This window comes from Alosa sapidissima, chromosome 13 (assembly GCF_018492685.1).
Source record: "Alosa sapidissima isolate fAloSap1 chromosome 13, fAloSap1.pri, whole genome shotgun sequence".
NCBI classification, from domain to species: Eukaryota; Metazoa; Chordata; class Actinopteri; order Clupeiformes; family Clupeidae; genus Alosa; species Alosa sapidissima.
In genome coordinates, this window is record NC_055969.1 from 11,435,217 (window position 1) to 11,453,421 (window position 18,205).

Here is an 18,205-nt window from a genome sequence, read left to right on the forward strand (position 1 = left end):
TACTGCAGAGCGAGCAACAGCACCCTCACTGGATAACAAAACGTACACAAACATTGTCATGATCATTTTCAGGGAAACAGCAACGAGTCAGCGACTATAAACAGTGCTTCCATGGACACTAGTTTTTTGGATTGCATAAAGCAATGAGATAGATTAGATCTGTGTCTTACAGCAGCAGTTGAAGTGACACATTTTCATTAAACCCACAATTACCCCAACACACTTTCATGGGCTATAAATAGACATCATCAGAGGCTCATAAGTTATATGTTTTTTTTTTAATAAATTTAATAAGACATTTTACAAACAAAACCAAACATACCCATAACATACAATGTCAGGTCCATTTACTTGGCATTAAGACAATATAAAGGGATTGGGAAGTAAGGCAACATCAAGTACACCTAAACACCTAAACAAACTGACTGATTTCAGTTGCACATGATTGCACTTCCTGGCCCGCTCTTGTTTTAACAGTCACCACCTTTTTCTCATATTACACTCAAAAACAAACACCTGATACACACGTTCAAACAAAAATAATGCACTACAATAAATCATTCATTTAAGAAAAAAATCAAATCCACAATTAAAGAAAGAAAAAAAGGGATGTCCATGATGATCAAGTCCATGGTTTACATCCTACTTCACTTCTGTGTGCAGTTGACTGAGGTTGGTCAGTCGTTTAAAGGTCCATCGAAATGAAAAGGACAGTCCTGATGCCTACTGTAGATCATCCCATTAGAAGAAGAAGCAGTAGCCCACAAAACAGAGGATGAGGAAGGCCAGGATCCAGTGGATCGAGTAGACGTAGATGATGACCAGGTCAATGTCAAACGGCCAGGCTCTCATGTCTACCAGGTCCAGGGCGTCCAAGCCAAAGGGACGATGAGGGAACTGCCACCGGCCAGCCCGGGCACCTTCTCTCTGGAACCCTGAGAAGGTTTGAGGACTTGGTCAATAAGAAAGCCTGATTGTGTGATTAAGATGCAGAAAAATAAACACACGCTTACCATAAACTAAACTAAAACAACTAATACTTTGTTTCATTGTTTTGTTTCCTATTGCCCTTCTGAGCAATTTGCAGTTAAATGACCTTCACCAACCATGAATATTCTTTTGGAATGACTACAATACATCTGATTAAATTGTACAAACCCCAGAAGATGCGAAAGCGTTTGGGACAGTGAGGGAGCGGCCATTTGGCGTAGTTTGCTTTCTGGAAAGTCTGTTTCCTGGAGAGGTACTCCTTAGGGAAGAATGTCTTAGCAGTCTGGTTGAGCTCTGAAAACACAAATAAATAAAATATGAAGAGGAGGCCGTTTCAAATCTATTAGGAAGCAAGGCAGTGCCCCTAAGCACTGAGAGCCAATCATTTGCCATAGCCTGCATGTTAAAAGAATAATGGCAACCCGTGCATAAGTGTTCTTTTAAAATGCATTCCTAAAATTGTAGGACATTACTTGAATTTTGAAATCTGAATTCAAGCAAGTCAGACATCAAAGTATGTAGGTGCTGATGATTCTGTTGACTCCTCACAAGTGTATATAGGCTAAACATGTTAGTCTATTTAGCAGGGCACAGAATTAATTTCAATTGAGAGTACAAACAAATCATGCACAGTACAGCACTATAACAAGAACCCAACCGACTATCAACAATTGCACTACAGTCCATCAGCTTATCCTGGTATGTTTTTTAAGTGACCTTAAACACATGACCTATTGCACTCGTGAGAGTTGCGGACCTTTCTGGAAGAGCACATGGGAGATGACCGTGCGGCAGAGAGGGCAGGGTGTGCTGCCTGGCCGGTTCTTGGCCAATGTGCGCAGGCAGGGCTCACAGAAGACGTGGCCACAGGGCTGGCACATGTACGGGCTGAAGTAGACGTCCAGACACACGGCGCAGGTGTGGCCTTCGCGCTCCTTCTCATCCTCGCTGCCCGGAGGTGAGAGTCCCTGCACCGTCACAAAGAAAAGAGAAGTGATGCATTCGCCAAAGCACCAGTTTACCAATACTACCACTGAGTCCCCAGAATATATTTTACCAGAGTGGTAAACTTGTAAACAAGGTTGTAAACAAAAATACAAACAAGAGGCACATACACACTAAAGAAACAATCAACAAACTGTCAAAACAGGATTTATTAGCTCCTTCTGGAGTTAATGCACTAGGTCAAGACATGTATATAAATCCTGTTAAAGGAATTTTCCGGAGTAAAATGCACTTTAGATCAATTTACGGATGATTGGGAGTACATACGTTGAGTTGACATCAAAATCATGGCATTCGGATGTGTTTTGAGAAAGTTCGATTTTACCGTTTTTAGTCAAAACTCGTTAGCCTGGAAGTGACCGAGGCATGTCATGTCGCCGCTACAAAACGCTATTTTTATACCTCTTCTACAGTTCCAAACAACATTACACTTACGTGGTAGTGAGTAGAGGGTCCCTAAAGCCAAACCGAAGTATCCCGAGGTCTTTATGTGGTCGGATAGAGAGTCCAGAATGAATTTCATCAAGTCAGTACCTTTCCGGAAATGTTGCCATCTTTGCTGCCATCTTCAGGGGTAAGTCCGTAGGAGTCAATTGCTGAGTGTGGAGTAACACGCTCTGGAAATTCACAATTTCATCGCCGTTTAAAAAAAAAAAAAAAAAAAAAAAAAAGTCCAGTCCATACAACTTCATTTCAATTTCGAAAGAAATACTGGACTATGCTCTTTTTTAAAAAAAAAAAAACGGCGACGAATTTGTACATTTCCAGAGCGTGTTACTCCACACTCAGCAATCGACTCCTACGGACTTTCCCCTGAAGATGGCAACATTTCCGGAGGTATAAAAATAGCGTTTTGTAGCGGCGAAATGACATGCCTCGGTCACTTCCAGGCTAACGAGTTTTGACTAAAAACGGTAAAATCGAACTTTCTCAAAACACATCCGAATGACATGATTTGGATGTCAACTCAACGTATGTACTCCCAATCATCCGTAAATTGATCTAAAGTGCATTTTACTACGGATAATTCCTTTAAGGCAAATAAAAGTGTCATCTGTGCATATCTGTATCTTTGAATGCCATGTCAGAGATCAACACTACTATTCTCTTATGTTGTTCGCTTTTCTTAACCAACCCAACAACGTCATGTTTCAGCCAATAAATGCTCCGACCTTCATGACACATACAACTTTGGTAGCCCAACTTGTCATTCTTATCAGCCCCTCTACTTCTGGCAGGGATGCAGGCATCAATTTATGAGCTTGTACTTGTGCCCTAAAGGCTTTTGAAAGTTAATTTTAAAAATGCAAAGCTGTGCCGTCGGAGGCAAAATGAGAAGTGAATCACAGCAGAACGTTGTGACAATGTAAAATACTTGGCAGCATGCTCCGCAGTGTTTGTCCCACTGTGGATTGTGGGTACAAGAGCTCCTCCAATCAGTTCCAGCACACCCAGGCTAAGTGTTGGCTGAGCTCTCACCCCCCTTGAGAGCACAGACAGGGCTGGCTGTCCAAAAATCTGCCAACAGTAATCGCAAGAGGTACTTTCTGCTAATGGCTTCACATTTCCCAGCACACAAACACCCGAGTGTTTTGATTCTCTCTGCCCTCTGAGGTAAAGCTCAAAGGCTGTTTTTCAACAAAAGCAGAACTTTTTTTCATGAAATAGATGGGAAATATAAAGGACTAAAAAATCCTGAATGAATGAACTAGAAACTTTTTATTAGGCATATTCCCAAATTGCTCAGTGGTAATTTGTGATTAGTAGTCTATACGCTCCAAGTTTCTACACTGTTAAAAAAAACAAATATACTTTTATGATCTTTTATGACCACACTTTGATGATACACCTGCAATTTACTGAACATTAAAAGCAATTGACCACAAGCACCTGTTCTGTGTATATAGGTAGACAGAACTACTAACAGAACATTTAATTTGTGACATATTCGCTATAGAATATTAGGAAGTAAATGGAGTAAATAATACTAATAGGGTCATTCCACGTCAGTTCAACCAGGGCCCACGCACTTAGGTCTCAAAAAATTCTGAAAAAATTACCAGGTGTACTTATGTTACCCAGGAGACACACTATAAAATTACTCTTATGTAAGATCAATACTTTCCAAGATACAGCCAGTTTTACAGGGGGAGTGGGTGTCGATTTTGTTCGGGCTCTTTTTTTTGTCAAAGTTCACAAGCCCACAGCGCAAGAACTAAACCATGTAGGAGGCTCAAATTTTGCATGCTGGTACATAAATAGGAATAGTATGTAGCAAAATAGTCACGTTTGGTCTGGATAATCCTGCATGGTCATAGCTGTCCCTCAAAGTTGATACAAATTTTATTGGAGTTTTTGGCTGGGCTCTGTTTAAGCCTTCAGAAGACATATTTGTACTCAACATAGGCTCTTGATTTATTTTCCTTACTGAGATAAGTAGAAACACTCTCACAAAAAGCAATGAACAGAAAACAAATCCCTTCAGGGTCTGAACAGCAGACCTCACAAGTCTGAAAAATCATTTTGGTCATCATTTTCAGAGCACCCAAACACCTTGTGGGAATATACAAAGATTTTTTAAATATGTTTTTCCTTATTCTCCATGATCCCTTCTTTTTGAAAACACCAATTTGACTTGTCTTATGCAAATCTTTCTTTTTTATTTTCCACCCTGAACATGGGCAAAATGCCCCATTGACATCAATATGTTTTATATAGAGTCACCACACTGCCACCTGTGGTTGTATAGAGTAACCTGTGGTAGCTCTATACAAAACATATTGATGTCAATGGTGCATTTTGCCCATGTTCAGGGTGGAAAGTGAAAAAGAAAGATTTGCATAAGACAAGTCAAATTGGTGTTTTTAAAAAGAAAAGATCATGGAGAATAAAGAAAAAAATATTTAAAAAATCTTTGTATATTCCCACAAGGTGTTTAGGAGCTCTGAAAATGAGAACCAAAATGATTTTTTAGACTTCTAAGGTCTGCTGTTCAGACCCTGAAGGAATTTATTTTCTGTTCAGTGTTTTTTGTGAGAGTGTTTCTACTTATCTCAGTAAGGAAAATAAATCAAGAGCCTATGTTGAGTACAAATATGTCTTCTGAAGGCTTAAACAGAGCCCAGCCAAAAACTCCAATAAAATGTGTATCAACTTTGAGGGACAGCTATGACCATGCAGGATTATCCAGACCAAACGTGACGATTTTGCTACATACTATTCCTATTTATGTACCAGCATGCAAAATTTGAGCCTCCTACATGGTTTAGTTCTTGCGCTGTGGGCTTGTGAACTTTGACAAAAAAAAGAGCCCGAACAAAATCGACACCCCCTCCCCCTGTAAAACTGGCTGTATCTTGGAAAGTATTGATCTTACATAAGAGTAATTTTACAGTGTGTCTCCTGGGTAACATAGGTACACCTGGTAATTTTTTCAGAATTTTTTGAGACCTAAGTGCGTGGGCCCTGGTTGAATTGACGTGGAATGACCCAGTAACATATGACACATTTTACAGCTGCTCTTTAAGAGAGCAAAAGGGCTTATCGCCTGGTAGTTGTTTCCTGGGACTGAAGCCGCTGTGAGTAGCAGCCGAGTGGACCCACCTTAGTCAGCTTCCTGGGCAGAGGCTTCCCCCAGCAGCACTCATCGTTGGGGCCCTCCATCTGAGATCCTGCCCTGCAAGCCATGACCCCCATGTCGCTCCGTCGCAACCTCTACTCTCTCTCTCTCTTTCTCTCCCTCTCTATCTCTGTGTGAGCTCAAACACACTGATCAATAATCAACAACCTCCACTGTGCCAAAGTGGGCTCTGGTCCAAATTGACGGTAGCGAGTCAGCCACGCTGGCGTCTCTGCTCCTGAGAAGAACTGCAGGTGCTGGGGAGGTGAGAGAGTGTGCCAGTATGTAGGCCAAGGGGAGTTCTTGTTGGGGGCAACGTTCACATGTCTAGTAACTCTCAGGTTTATCTGTCTGGTTTGGAAAGCTATCCAAAATCAGACATCCCAGTCTCTGTGAGACTAAAGTGTTTTCTTTGTTGACTGATAAAACCGATTGACGTGCCTATCTCTGCTCTGTATTGGAACATTGGGGTCAATTCATTGTGTGCACTTAGTACATTGTCAGGTCAGCAGATAGGCCAAGTATTATACATGCTTTCAACCCCTCACAGACATGGAAACGATGCTAAATATTTCAACTGACTTTCTTGTACACTGCAGGACGACCATATAACTACCATAAACAACCATCATCTGTTGTTGTTTCCTAAAACTAATCTTATAATTCACATGTAGTCCGACATGGGACTCCAATCTGAATTGCAACACTTCTTAAACAGAACTGTGGTGCCTAAACACCACAGAGAACACATCACCCCTGTGTTGGCTGAACTGCACTGGCTCCCTATTTCCTATAGAATTGATTTTAAGGTTATGTTAATTACTTACAAAGCTCTGAATGGCATAGCACCTTCATATATCTCTGAGCTTTTAATATCTTATCAACCACAAAGGAAACTTAGATCATCCAATTCTAATCTTTTAATCGTACCCAAAGTGCTCCACAAACAAAGTGGAGAAGCTGCGTTTATCCATTATGCCCCCAAACTATGGAACACCCTGCCTCTGTACATCAAGCAGGCGAGTTCAGTAAATATTTTTAAAAAAGATCTGAAAACATACCTGTACAGGAAAGCTTTTAGTTAACTCATCTTATCCTGTAGACTACATTTTCAGATTATTCTACATCTGCTACTATTGGAGGGCGCAGCCAGCCAGAAGCAGATGGGCTCCCCCTATTAAGTCAGGTTCTGCTCAAGGTTTCTTCCTGGAATATGGGAGTTTTTCCTTGCCACAGTTGCCATATGGCGTGCTTGTGGGGGGTAAGAGGGTTAAGGCTGCCAGTCTTATGACGTCATTTTCTATATTTTTGATATGTTGCTGAGTATATCATAAACAGCAAAGAAAAGTGATTGATAATGACTGACTGACTATTATTGTGTTACATGCTTCAAATGTAAAGCACTTTGAGCTGCATTCTGTGTATGAAAGGTGCTATACAAATAAAGCTTTATTATATTATTATTATTATTATTAAACCACTAGTCCCTACCTTTCCTTTTTTTTCTTTATCTCTGTGAAAACCACTCACAACATGGCCTTCAGACAGAGTAGCCAGATCAGCACTGTTTGTTTCACTTATCGTAAGCTGTTTTGATTCCTGGTCTTACCGGTTGGTTCTCCTCCAGCTGACTGCGGAGCCAGCGTTCTCTCCTCCTCTGCTTGCGCCGCTGGCTCTTCAGCCGGTTCTTCTCCCTCTTGCTGAGCTGACACTCGGCGGTGCCTGTGGGCCTGGGTGGCTGTGTGTGGGTCGCATCCTCTCCAGGGGCCACTGCCCACTCGTCCTCGTCCCCTTCCCCCTCGTCGTCCATCCTGTCGGAGGGGACTCTGCTTCTCGGTATGGGCGTCTGGTGCGGTGCCTCGTGGAACAGCACCTCTGGCAGTGTGGCGTCTCCTTCAAGCTGATCCCAATGCTGCTGATGCTGATGCTGCTGCAGTTGCTGACCTGAGTTGAGAGGGGTGGGCAGCTCTGAGGGCCCGTGGTGTTCAGCTTGCCCCGTGGCCGTCTCTGCGGCCTCTAATGTAGGGGACAGAGGATGGCTTAATCCTACCAGTTGAGCAGGAGTCTCTTGTTGGGAGGTCAGCCTCACCTCCCCCACCGTCTCCACCTCGGCCAGGTCCAGGAGGCGCTTCAGAGAGGACTCCCCAAAACAGGACAGGCCAGATATTCCACAGAAGCCAGACAGTGGCTGGGACGAGGCGTTGGGCAGGGCAGCTTGGCCGGCCGTCCACTCGGCGTCAGCTCCGAGGCGGTGAGGGGGCGCGATGGGGGTGGAGGTCCCAATCAGCCTGAGGATGGCTGGGCAGGATGACTGTGGCTCGCGGAGGCAGCCCTCTGCACTCCCCCTCACTAACCACTCGCCCTCTGGGTCCCTCAGCTCCTCTGTCCTGCCTGCCCTCTCTTGCGCTCTTAAGGGTCGGAGGGGGTAGACGGGACACTTGCTTTCGTGGTCAACGCGGCTCTTGCTGACGTGCACGACGTCCTCGTGGCCGCACGGGCACCTGGAGCAGTTGACAAAGTTAAAGCCCCCGAGACGAGCGCCACAGAAGGGGCAGTTCAGCTTACCGACCGTCCAACGGGCCTGCACCGGAGACAGAGGGTATTAATGTCCACCAGTGGTTCAGCGTTAAAAAGAAACAGTCTCAAAATCTCTCAAAGACTTTCTGAAAGACATTGTACAGTGTTAATACTTGAAAATTTAATAAATGGAATCAAATGAGAAAAATTACACACCTGATGAACAGCTGACTGAATCCAGTCTGGCAAGGTGTCCACATTTACATGCCAAACGCTGCACGTGGACAACTCAGCTGAATCCCCTATCTAAAAAGGATATGCAAGGCAGTCAGTTCTTATCTATCCAGAGTTCAAAATCAGTTCACTGTTATCTGTGTCAAACACGTCTTACTTCTGACAACCCACAGGCTGACCTGAATCTGACCCTTTTCCTGCTACTCTATAACTCTAATGGCATCATTGACACCATATCCCACATTGTAGCTGGTTGGGTGATACAACTGAATTATTGTAGATGGTTGGGTGGTACAACAGAATTATGTAAACCAGTTATAAATAAAGAAATTCAACCATCATAAATATGTTCCAAAATCGACACCAGATGGGAAAATGCACATTAGTTTACAGTTTATTTGGTGATAAGGGGCATTACAGTCATCACTCCCAGTCAATTTCCACGACATGAATGTCAACTAAATCAAATGAATCTGCTCTGCTATTGTGGAAGATGTCAATGTGAAGTCCACAATATAAACTCAGTGACTCTTTTGCCTCTTGGATCCATGCAAGCCCTCTACTCACCGACAGTAACGAGGGTGACTCCATAAGACATTTTCGGCATTTCCTGCAGCGAAGAACGGTCAGAGCAGACGAGTACTCTGGAGAATCCCACGACCCGTCCATGAGAGGCACGTCCAACGCTGTAAGTACACATGACGCGTTGGTATTCTTACTAGTAACAGCAGGCCAACATGTATCCTTACGTAAAGTCAGTTGGCCAACAAGATTTACTTACTTTGTGATTTGCAAACAAGACTGGTTTTAGTACATTACCCACTGTAATGATCTGACACTTCAGGTAACTTTGCCTTTATTTGTACAAGAAATTCCCCACTGGGAACTAAAATTCAACCAATACTTCTTTTTAACCAAAAGTTTATCAAAACGAATAATTTCTAGTTAATTTCTATTACGAGTAAGTTATGTAAGTTACCTACTTTATTAGTCAACTGGTTACCTTCAAGTGTAGGCTAGTTGGTGTTAGACAGTAAAGGGTCTCGGTCTGGGTCTGGTCTGAGCTACATAACATTTCACAGCTGTAGCATGCTAGCTAGCAAATTTTCTTCTAACAGTTACCTGGCGACTCCGGTTTGTTGGAAATATGATTGTTAGGACGCATAATAGCAACATTGAAATGTTAAAATATGTAACTGTTTCGAGAATCTCACAAAAGTCTCAGGAAAGATTAAAAACCTGATTTGAAGGCTCTGCTCATCCTGTTTGTTTGGGTTCTCTTGAACACGCGACTGAGTGGACTTATGACGTCAACATACTACGGAAAGCGATAAGTACGAGACGAGACGAAGTCAAACACAAGTTGGGGCAGAATTAGGCTAGCACATCTCAATCATTTATTTCATAAAACACATTTTGTTGTGTAAATCGGAAGCAGTCTCGTGATATAGTTGGACTGAAACAAAACAGTTTGATTTAAGATTGGCTGGTGTTGGAAGAAGGATTAGAGGCTAGCTTGAAATTGCAAAGCAAATTATTAGGCTACGTGAAAACTGTGGTGCTGTTTATAATACTGATTTGGATACTGTTACTTTACAATCATTCACGTAGGCCTATTGCTACTCGCGAAAGCAGGACGCGACTGTTTGGGTAGCCTACACACCCTACACCAGATGGCAGCAATACACCTTTTTAAACAGGGCGGGCGGGGGTAGCGCACTTGATAAGATGAAAGGTGTGTAGCCTACGCTGCTACATCACCAACCAGACAATCCACAATACATGTACAATCTCACATACACACCCTAACACACATGTAGCTTAACTATAAAGTTTGTAGCCAATCAAATATCAGATTATTAAAGCTACTGATGTCCATTGATGAAGTCATTACTTTGCCTATCAGATGGATTGACTAAATGTTTCAGTTAAAAAAAGGATAGGCTAATCTCAGACACATATCACTCCGGTTTAAAGTGTAAGCGGAGAGCGGAGACATATGTCGTTTAATCTTTAACATAAAATCGCACGGATTTATATGCTGGGGATGAGCAGAGCAGAGTCCGTTCCGCCCCTCCAGGTAACTGACGTTTCACCCACAGCTGGTATAAATGCACCCTCCTCATCATCAGCCCTCAGAGACTCTCATGCCTCCATGAATATCTATACATGCACCCATTCCTCCTGTCCCAAGACTGCGCTCCGGCAGACAGATGGAGTTGCCAAGTGTCTGTTATGCCAAACACTAAGGCTTTCCCCCGATATGGATGACAGAAACAATACATCTATGCTGTTTCCGTACAACGGAACGGATGGACACGACGAGAACTCAACGGCTAGTGTCGAACTGACACTCAGCTACCAGATTACCACATCATTCCTCCTTGGCGCGCTCATCCTTTGCGCCATCTTTGGGAACGCGTGTGTGGTGGCGGCTATTGCGCTTGAAAGATCTCTCCAAAACGTCGCGAACTATCTCATCGGCTCCTTGGCCATCACAGATCTGATGGTGTCTGTACTGGTTCTTCCTATGGCGGCACTTTATCAAGTGTTAGACAAGTGGAAGCTGGGGCAGGTAACTTGCGACATTTTTGTTTCTTTAGATGTTCTGTGTTGCACCTCATCAATATTGCACCTGTGCGCAATAGCTCTGGATAGATATTGGGCAATAACTGATCCTATAGACTATATGAAGAAAAGAACACTAAGGCGCGCTGCGATTTTAATCAGTGTTACATGGCTGATAGGATTCTGCATATCAATCCCACCCATGCTTATCATGAAGTCTCAGACAGAAGCTGAGGAGCAGGTGTGCGTGATCAATGAAGATCCCTGGTATACCATCTACTCCACTTCTTGCGCTTTCTATATCCCGCTTATTTTAATGCTAGTCTTGTACGGAAGGATATTCAAAGCGGCCAGGTTTCGTATTCGAAGAACGGTCCGGAAAACTGAGAAGAAGAAAGTAAAATGTTTGACTGTGTCACCGGCACTTTTTCACAAGAAGCCCAAGGGAGAGCTGGGCAAAAACTGGAAGAGCACTGTGGAGCCCAAGCCGACCTCGTGCGTAAATGGCGCAGTGAAGCACGCCGAAGACGGCGAGTCTTTGGAGATCATTGAGGTGCACAGTAGTTCCAAAAACAACCTTCCTCTCCCCGACACACCCCAGTCGGTCCCGCTGTTTGAGAACAGGCACGAAAAGAATACCGAGGCAAAGAGGAAAATAGCACTGGCACGGGAACGCAAAACTGTGAAGACGCTCGGTATTATCATGGGTACGTTTATCTTCTGTTGGTTGCCCTTTTTCATTAAAGCGCTGGTGGTACCCTTCTGCCCAGGATGTAATATGCCCGCCTGGCTCCGCGACGTGATCAACTGGCTCGGGTATTCAAACTCTCTGCTAAACCCTATCATATACGCTTATTTCAACAAAGACTTTCAAAGTGCTTTTAGGAAAATAATAAAATGTCATTATTGCAGACCATGAAATATTTTTTTTTATCCAATAGATAAAAAAAATCATAATGCTCAGTTGATCAGCATTTGTTTACAGCATATGTTGACAATGTTTCCAGGTTTTAATGCAGTGATTAAAAGCATAGCGTGATAATATGTGTCTTAATATAATTACAGATACACATATACAATTGTATTATTATTATTATTATTATTATTATTATGATTATTATTATTATTATTATGCTATGGCAATATATACTGTACATGATGAGATCACAAAATGTATTTCTCATCCTGTTCATACATCAAACTTCATGGTGTTCAAATAAAGGATAAAGCAACTCTGCTTCACTTTGTGACTTTACTTGGTCCTCTCTGACATGATTTGTAACATAAGATATAGTACCTCCATGTCAATATGGAAAAGAAATCCATTGTTCTATATAAAAAATATGTAATGTTTTAGAATCCATTGTAGTATTAAGAAGCACTTGCCCCATCACAATTGATATTAAACACAGACTTCATAGCCTTAGTTTTGAAGCGATTGTAAGACAACGTATCACACACAGTAAACACACACACACACACACACACACCATAGATACTGTTTTTATTATTATTATTATTATTTCTTCTGCAAGACCGCTTTGCAAAAACTGTTTCAAAAATGTTTCACAGCTTGCATTTTAAATTTTTTTAAAAAGCAGATTGAAACCAGGACATTTCACCTCATGTACAATTCTCTGAGTGTCTTCTAGAGTGACTGCAGCTCTAAAGTGGCCTTTCAGCTATGACTGAGTGTGACATGGTCGACTGATAATGTACAGTACATCACAACCCATCCACATCTAATTTTCCAGGGACTTTCCCATGTACAGTAACAAGAATAGTGTCAGAAAGATTGCAATGACAAAAGTGAGAGACTTCCAGAAAAATACACAATTTCCTAGTGCAGTCCGTCATCTGACTCCAGTGTATTATCTCAGTGTTGCATGATCTGTAGGCCGTGCAAGGTCAGAATGCAAATGCAATGTGTCCTACTGGCCAACAATCCCACCTTTTTTGTGGAATTCCAGAAAATAGTCAACAACATGGCCAATGAACTTCCTCTTGGATCATCACACCCAGCCAATTAGATATCATCATATAATCATAAAAATCTGTGGCAGTTCAATCAGCCAATATACTGATCAAAAGACAAATTAAGACTTTATTAGAAGACTTCTTAAAGCGTACAAAGTAAGAGACTTTTTCTCCCTTCATTTCCTTGTGGAAAATCATCTCAGTGACTATCCTCAAGCCACTTCACATTCCAAGATCAGCCTGTACAATTTGGCCTGAAATCATTTGCATGAGTATAGTTTGCCCTGAGTGTGGCAACCTGATTAAATATATATAAAGCAGATGTTCACATTGTAAGAGGAGACCCTGCAATTAATTAAACACTTTTCAGTTCATGGGGGGGAAATGTAAATTCACACTAACAAAACAACACAACTGCAACAACAGAGCTACAGCTGCCATTTACAAAACATGTCAGTTGTAAGCTGAGGGGAGGGGAATCTAAAAACAAAAGCACTTATAGTCTCAGTGCACAAGAGGCTGTAATTGCCTTTTTAATCACATAAACCAAATTGCTAACAAGATTACAATTCATTTGCCATTAACTGAACTGAAAGGCGATTTTTCCACTGTTAAAGTCAACCTAATACATGCAGTACACCGCCCATGGATTGAGAACATGCATGGGTCTATTCTGACAGGATTTCTTTGTGACATATTTGGTTGTTTGCCCTCTGTCGCAGCGTGTCATGCAAGTCCATCGGCCACTCAGTCATGTCATTCAGTCTCCACGTGACGCCAGGCAGACAGGGATGGTGGTCTCCATAGCGACACCCAGGGGGCCTTAAACTCTGGGTTATAGGGGCAATTATCTGATCAAAGGCCTGCAACAATACTGAGCATCCACTCACATTGGAGACCCACAGATGGCCAGGCGTTACGGCAATGGGATCCACAGCTATTTTTACTATTTGGTATTCCACTAGGCACAGCCCAAGAAACATCAGCTCATGTCTGAACCTCCCCAAAAACATAACATAAACAACCATGTCACCTTTTTATTTTGCAATCAAAACAGTTGTTGTTGTTTTTTTTCATTGTCAAGGTCCCTGATTTTACTCCTTTATTTTACACTTATTATTTCATTTATCAAAGTTGTTTGTATCTACATTACAGAATACAGCACCACGTTCCCTGGGCTTCTCATTTATTTTTTCTGACATGCTGCATGGCTTATGAGAATGATGAGGATTCTACTTCACATACAGAAATATGCATGCCTGAGATGCCCACAGGACATTTTGTCCAGGGACATTCACAGATAAACTTGGAAAATCTGAATTGAATTTAAGCGATGGAAGACAAATATGATTGGTTGCACACAACATTCATGAGAGCTAATTGTTATAGCATGCTATAGTTGTAAAATGTTATTATTCAGAGTGCAGAAGTATATTTCATGTTATTATATATTATTAAAGTTTAATTAGAGCTGAAAAGAAAATGTTCTCTTTCCACTCACTATTGAGAGATATACTGTATCAGTGTGCACTGGTCAAGTCAGACACAGCTGTGAGGCGTCATCTGTCCACTTGCATTGTTTTAAGCTTCAAACGAGGAGAGCATGAACTTGCAGTGCACCGGTCCCTTTGGACGAAGTAAACTTTCCATCAAAGGGCAGCAGGTGCTCCAGTCCCACTGCACTGTTGAGACAACTCTCAATTTCACTGTCAGAACCGGGAATATGACATCAAACAATGAACCAAGACAATGCCTATTGTGTTCTCAGCACCCACCTTGAAAGGACCTTTACCATTATCAGTGTCCATCTTCAGTAGCCTACTAGAGGAAGGTGGATAATTATATTATTTATCTCCATGTGATTTTAGCATGTACAATATAGCTTGTGTGCTGATGCTGTTAATAGGTTGAACCAGTGATATTTTCTATATTATATTCCACTAAAGAAAGGAAAACAGGAAGGAAGAGATCATTATTGGTCTAAAATGTCTTCTCCTGCTTGAGTAGGCTGATGGTCTTTCTGTTAGGCCTTGTGTAACTACTCTTACCCAGAATGCCCCAACTCTGCCCTTCTTCCCTCCCAGTGAAGATGCATGGGGTATTCTTAGGTGTCTCAGCTCAGAGGCTCAGATGAAGACCCCAAGGCTGGGAGAGAGAGAGAGAGGAGGGAGCAAAGGAAGGAAGGAATAAAACATTATGTGTGCATGAGAGAAAGAGAGAGAGATAGAAAGAAGAACAGTGAAGAACAGAAGGAGTAGAAACAGTAACACTGGTGAGGAGAATGAGGGACATAAAGCTCATTGCAGGTTGTGGAGAGCCACAGCTAACACTCTCCCCTCCGACCTCAAACCCCTCCTCATCAGTGTTGACACACACCCGTCAAAGGCTGGCTGAGATGAAGAGCTTGCGTGATTGCCTACCGCACCTGGGTGGGGCGATAAGGCAGGCCCCGGCGTGTCGTCCCTGGCATCCGTGTCACACTGAGTTAAGAGCGGGCACGTCTGAGGAGCTGGGCAGACCATAAAAACCCAGCCTCAGGACAGCTTCTCCATCTACAGTGACACCTCCCGATCACCGACTCTCTACAACCTAAAGAAGAGTGGGAGGGTGTTTTACAGTGAGCACACAAGCACATTTGAATGCTCTCCACCACGCCATGGGTTGCCATGGTTATCGTATTTCGAGTTGGGTAGGTTTTTTGGCTGGAAAAAGACAGGCTTGAACAGATCAGTCTGCATTAGTATCCCGTGGCTCGCAAGCCCTGGACACACATCTTATTACGGAGAGGCTTGGATGATGGAGATGGTACTTGTGAGTGAGCCTCCATCAGAGACCAATTGCCAGACTCATGCTTGCTTATCACAGCACTGTATTCTCACTGGAGTTTGCTCTGGATAAAAGGAAGTAAAACTGCCAGGGACTATGCTAATAAGGGTTTTTTGTGAGTAATATTTGTATGCACAAATGGCCTTTTCTTAAAAAGTAAAAAATGAAAAAAATATGCACACCAGCTACAAGATAAGCGGTGTCTTTGTATTTTTTCTGTTAAAATATTTAGTGAAATTACTCACCAAATTCAAATGTTGAAAGGATATCCTCTCGTAGACCAACTTTTACTTTTACTTAGGTTGTGTGTTGACATTCATCAATGGCAAGATATGTATTAAAGCACTCACAAGACATGGTACTGGACTTACACACTAAACTGAATAAAATGATGGGGTCCATTAATGAGGAAGTTAAGTTGTGGATCCAATGTTGGCTTTATCCCCTAGCAATATATTGCCTTTGGTGGACAGAAGCATAGTAATGCTTTAATTTCTTTCACTTTTGGGTGAAGGGGGTGATAGGATGACAGGAATGCTGAGAGGTGACCAAGATTAGGACCTAATAGTTGTTGCTATAGTTTATTGCTCCATTTTAAATAACTGTCAGTAATAATAAGATACCCATGTTTTCTTGGTTTGGTTGCAGAAAATCAACTGTGGGTTTGAGGTTTGATAAATCCAGCCTAATCCATGGATACAAATGTGTGTCTTGACATTTGAAGGAAAGATTCATTAAGTTAGGAGAAAATACCACAGTCCTAGATGCTCCCAGCAGACGAGGCATTATTCGCCTGAACAGATTTTGCAGCAAGCTGTGCGCAGGTTGGATGGATTTTGGGCTTGTCATCATGCCACTGCTTAGCTGAATGATGAGCTTGCTGATTCATGCGTAAATATTTATGTTGGTCATAAGACACGTCTAAAGCCAGGCTTTGAAAAAGGGGGAGGTCTATTCTGCCCCCACATCTCATCCACACAGTGCTAGGCTATAGATCAGCTTTCAGGATGCCAAAATGGGATGGATATAAGAGGGCCATATAACAAGACAACAGAAGCGATAGCATGAAAATGAAAAAAAATCACACATTCCAGGATTCATCCATTTCACGGACGGTATATTTTAAGATTTACTCTAAACCACTAGCAACAGTGTATGCCTATTTATGCTAGTGGCATTCCAGTAAGCTTAGGATACTTGGGGGGGGGGGGGGGGTGCAGGGGGGATCGTTTCTTCCCCTTCTTTGTGTGACAAATCCTGTCATCATGTCAGAGGAAATGAAAGACTCCCAGTGGTTTCGAGGTACCAATTTAAAAGCCTCTGTTCCGTAGCCATGAAAGAGAAAAGTTCAAAAACCTGATCCATATAAAACAGAGCTGCGCCCACATACTCCCCAGCAGAGGCCTTTTATTCTCGGCAGTGGCTCCAGTAGCTGCGTGCTTCAGCTCACCTGCATACATAGTCGGAGTGGAAACCCAATCGACTTCAATAACAGCACTCAGGCCCAACAACAAACAAAACTGAAACACAGGGGCGTGTGGTTAGGCCTGTTTCGGTATTTAAAGGTGCGTTCAGCGATTGTGCAGGAAGTCGCGTTTGTTTATGTTTATGTGTTTATATTGAAAATTATTAGCAGATGCTTTTGTCCAAAACAACGTATGTTATAAATTAACCAAGGACTAAGTGAAACACACCAGGGAGGTATGGTTACCCCTTCCCTCAGTCCCAGAGAAACTCCACACAGTGTTTTCGTTTTTTTGTTTGGGGGACAGGTTGCCACCACTTTCTTTGTTTCCAGTTTTCAGAGCCTCAACTTCTTACAAAGACCGTTTTTTTTTTTTTTACAGTGTACTCTAATGGGCAGTAAGTGGATCGTGAGGAGGTCATTACTGAATGTGACAAACAATTATGGACTTGAAATCTCCTACAATTGCTGACTGCACCTTTAAATGGTGGCGTTTAAGTTGGAAAAAAAAAAGAATTGAACAATAAAAAATTGTGAATATACATTTCTAATGGAATAATTTGCCATTTCAGTATGTCCAAAAGTAGAGAAAACAGGAAAGAGAGACAGAGAGAAAGGAGAAAGAGAAAGAAAGAGAGACAGAGAGAAAGGAGAAAGGAGGTAAAGCAGGTAATCTGCAGACAGACTGACACAGAGGCGGGCAGACAGTGAGACACAAACAGAGATTATCCTGGTAAAGAAAACAGCATAAATCACATAGGCTTACATTGGTACAGTTCTACACACCATGATTTCAACTTAATCGTGTTTCAACAGTCGGTTGTTCCACTGAATTGTTAAGGAGAACAGTTGTAGAGAACAGACAGACAGAAAGACTGCTCAGAAAGAGGTAGACATAAAACAGTTGTTCCTCCGCGCTTCTGTAAATAACTATCTGGTGCGTCAATGGGAGAGGACTAACTGTAGTGACAGAGAGAGGTTTACCGAGCAACACAGATGTTTAA

General features: G+C 42.3%; 2 protein-coding genes across 4 annotated transcripts; one reads left to right on the forward strand and one right to left on the reverse strand.

The window, feature by feature from the left end:
• Positions 1 to 283: 283 nt before the first annotated feature.
• On the reverse strand, positions 284 to 9,717 carry rnf180b (ring finger protein 180b). Of its 3 annotated transcripts, none has more exons than XM_042060351.1 (7): positions 9,605 to 9,717; positions 8,933 to 9,051; positions 8,348 to 8,437; positions 7,224 to 8,195; positions 1,748 to 1,958; positions 1,159 to 1,284; positions 284 to 935 (listed from the first exon to the last, which is right to left on the reverse strand). In XM_042060351.1, exons 1-7 carry the CDS (start codon positions 9,624 to 9,626, stop codon positions 742 to 744), a joined length of 1,734 nt encoding a protein of 577 aa, XP_041916285.1. In that variant the 5' UTR covers positions 9,627 to 9,717; the 3' UTR covers positions 284 to 741. The 3 variants fall into 3 exon arrangements, with proteins under 3 accessions (XP_041916285.1, XP_041916287.1, XP_041916286.1); XM_042060353.1 differs by lacking the exon at positions 9,605 to 9,717 and adding an exon at positions 9,369 to 9,581; XM_042060352.1 differs by lacking the exon at positions 9,605 to 9,717 and adding an exon at positions 9,349 to 9,580.
• An 808-nt stretch (positions 9,718 to 10,525) lies between these two features.
• On the forward strand, positions 10,526 to 12,104 carry htr1ab (5-hydroxytryptamine (serotonin) receptor 1A b). Its single transcript, XM_042059396.1, has one exon. It carries the CDS (start codon positions 10,629 to 10,631, stop codon positions 11,850 to 11,852), a length of 1,224 nt encoding a protein of 407 aa, XP_041915330.1. The 5' UTR covers positions 10,526 to 10,628; the 3' UTR covers positions 11,853 to 12,104.
• The last annotated feature ends 6,101 nt before the right edge of the window (positions 12,105 to 18,205 follow it).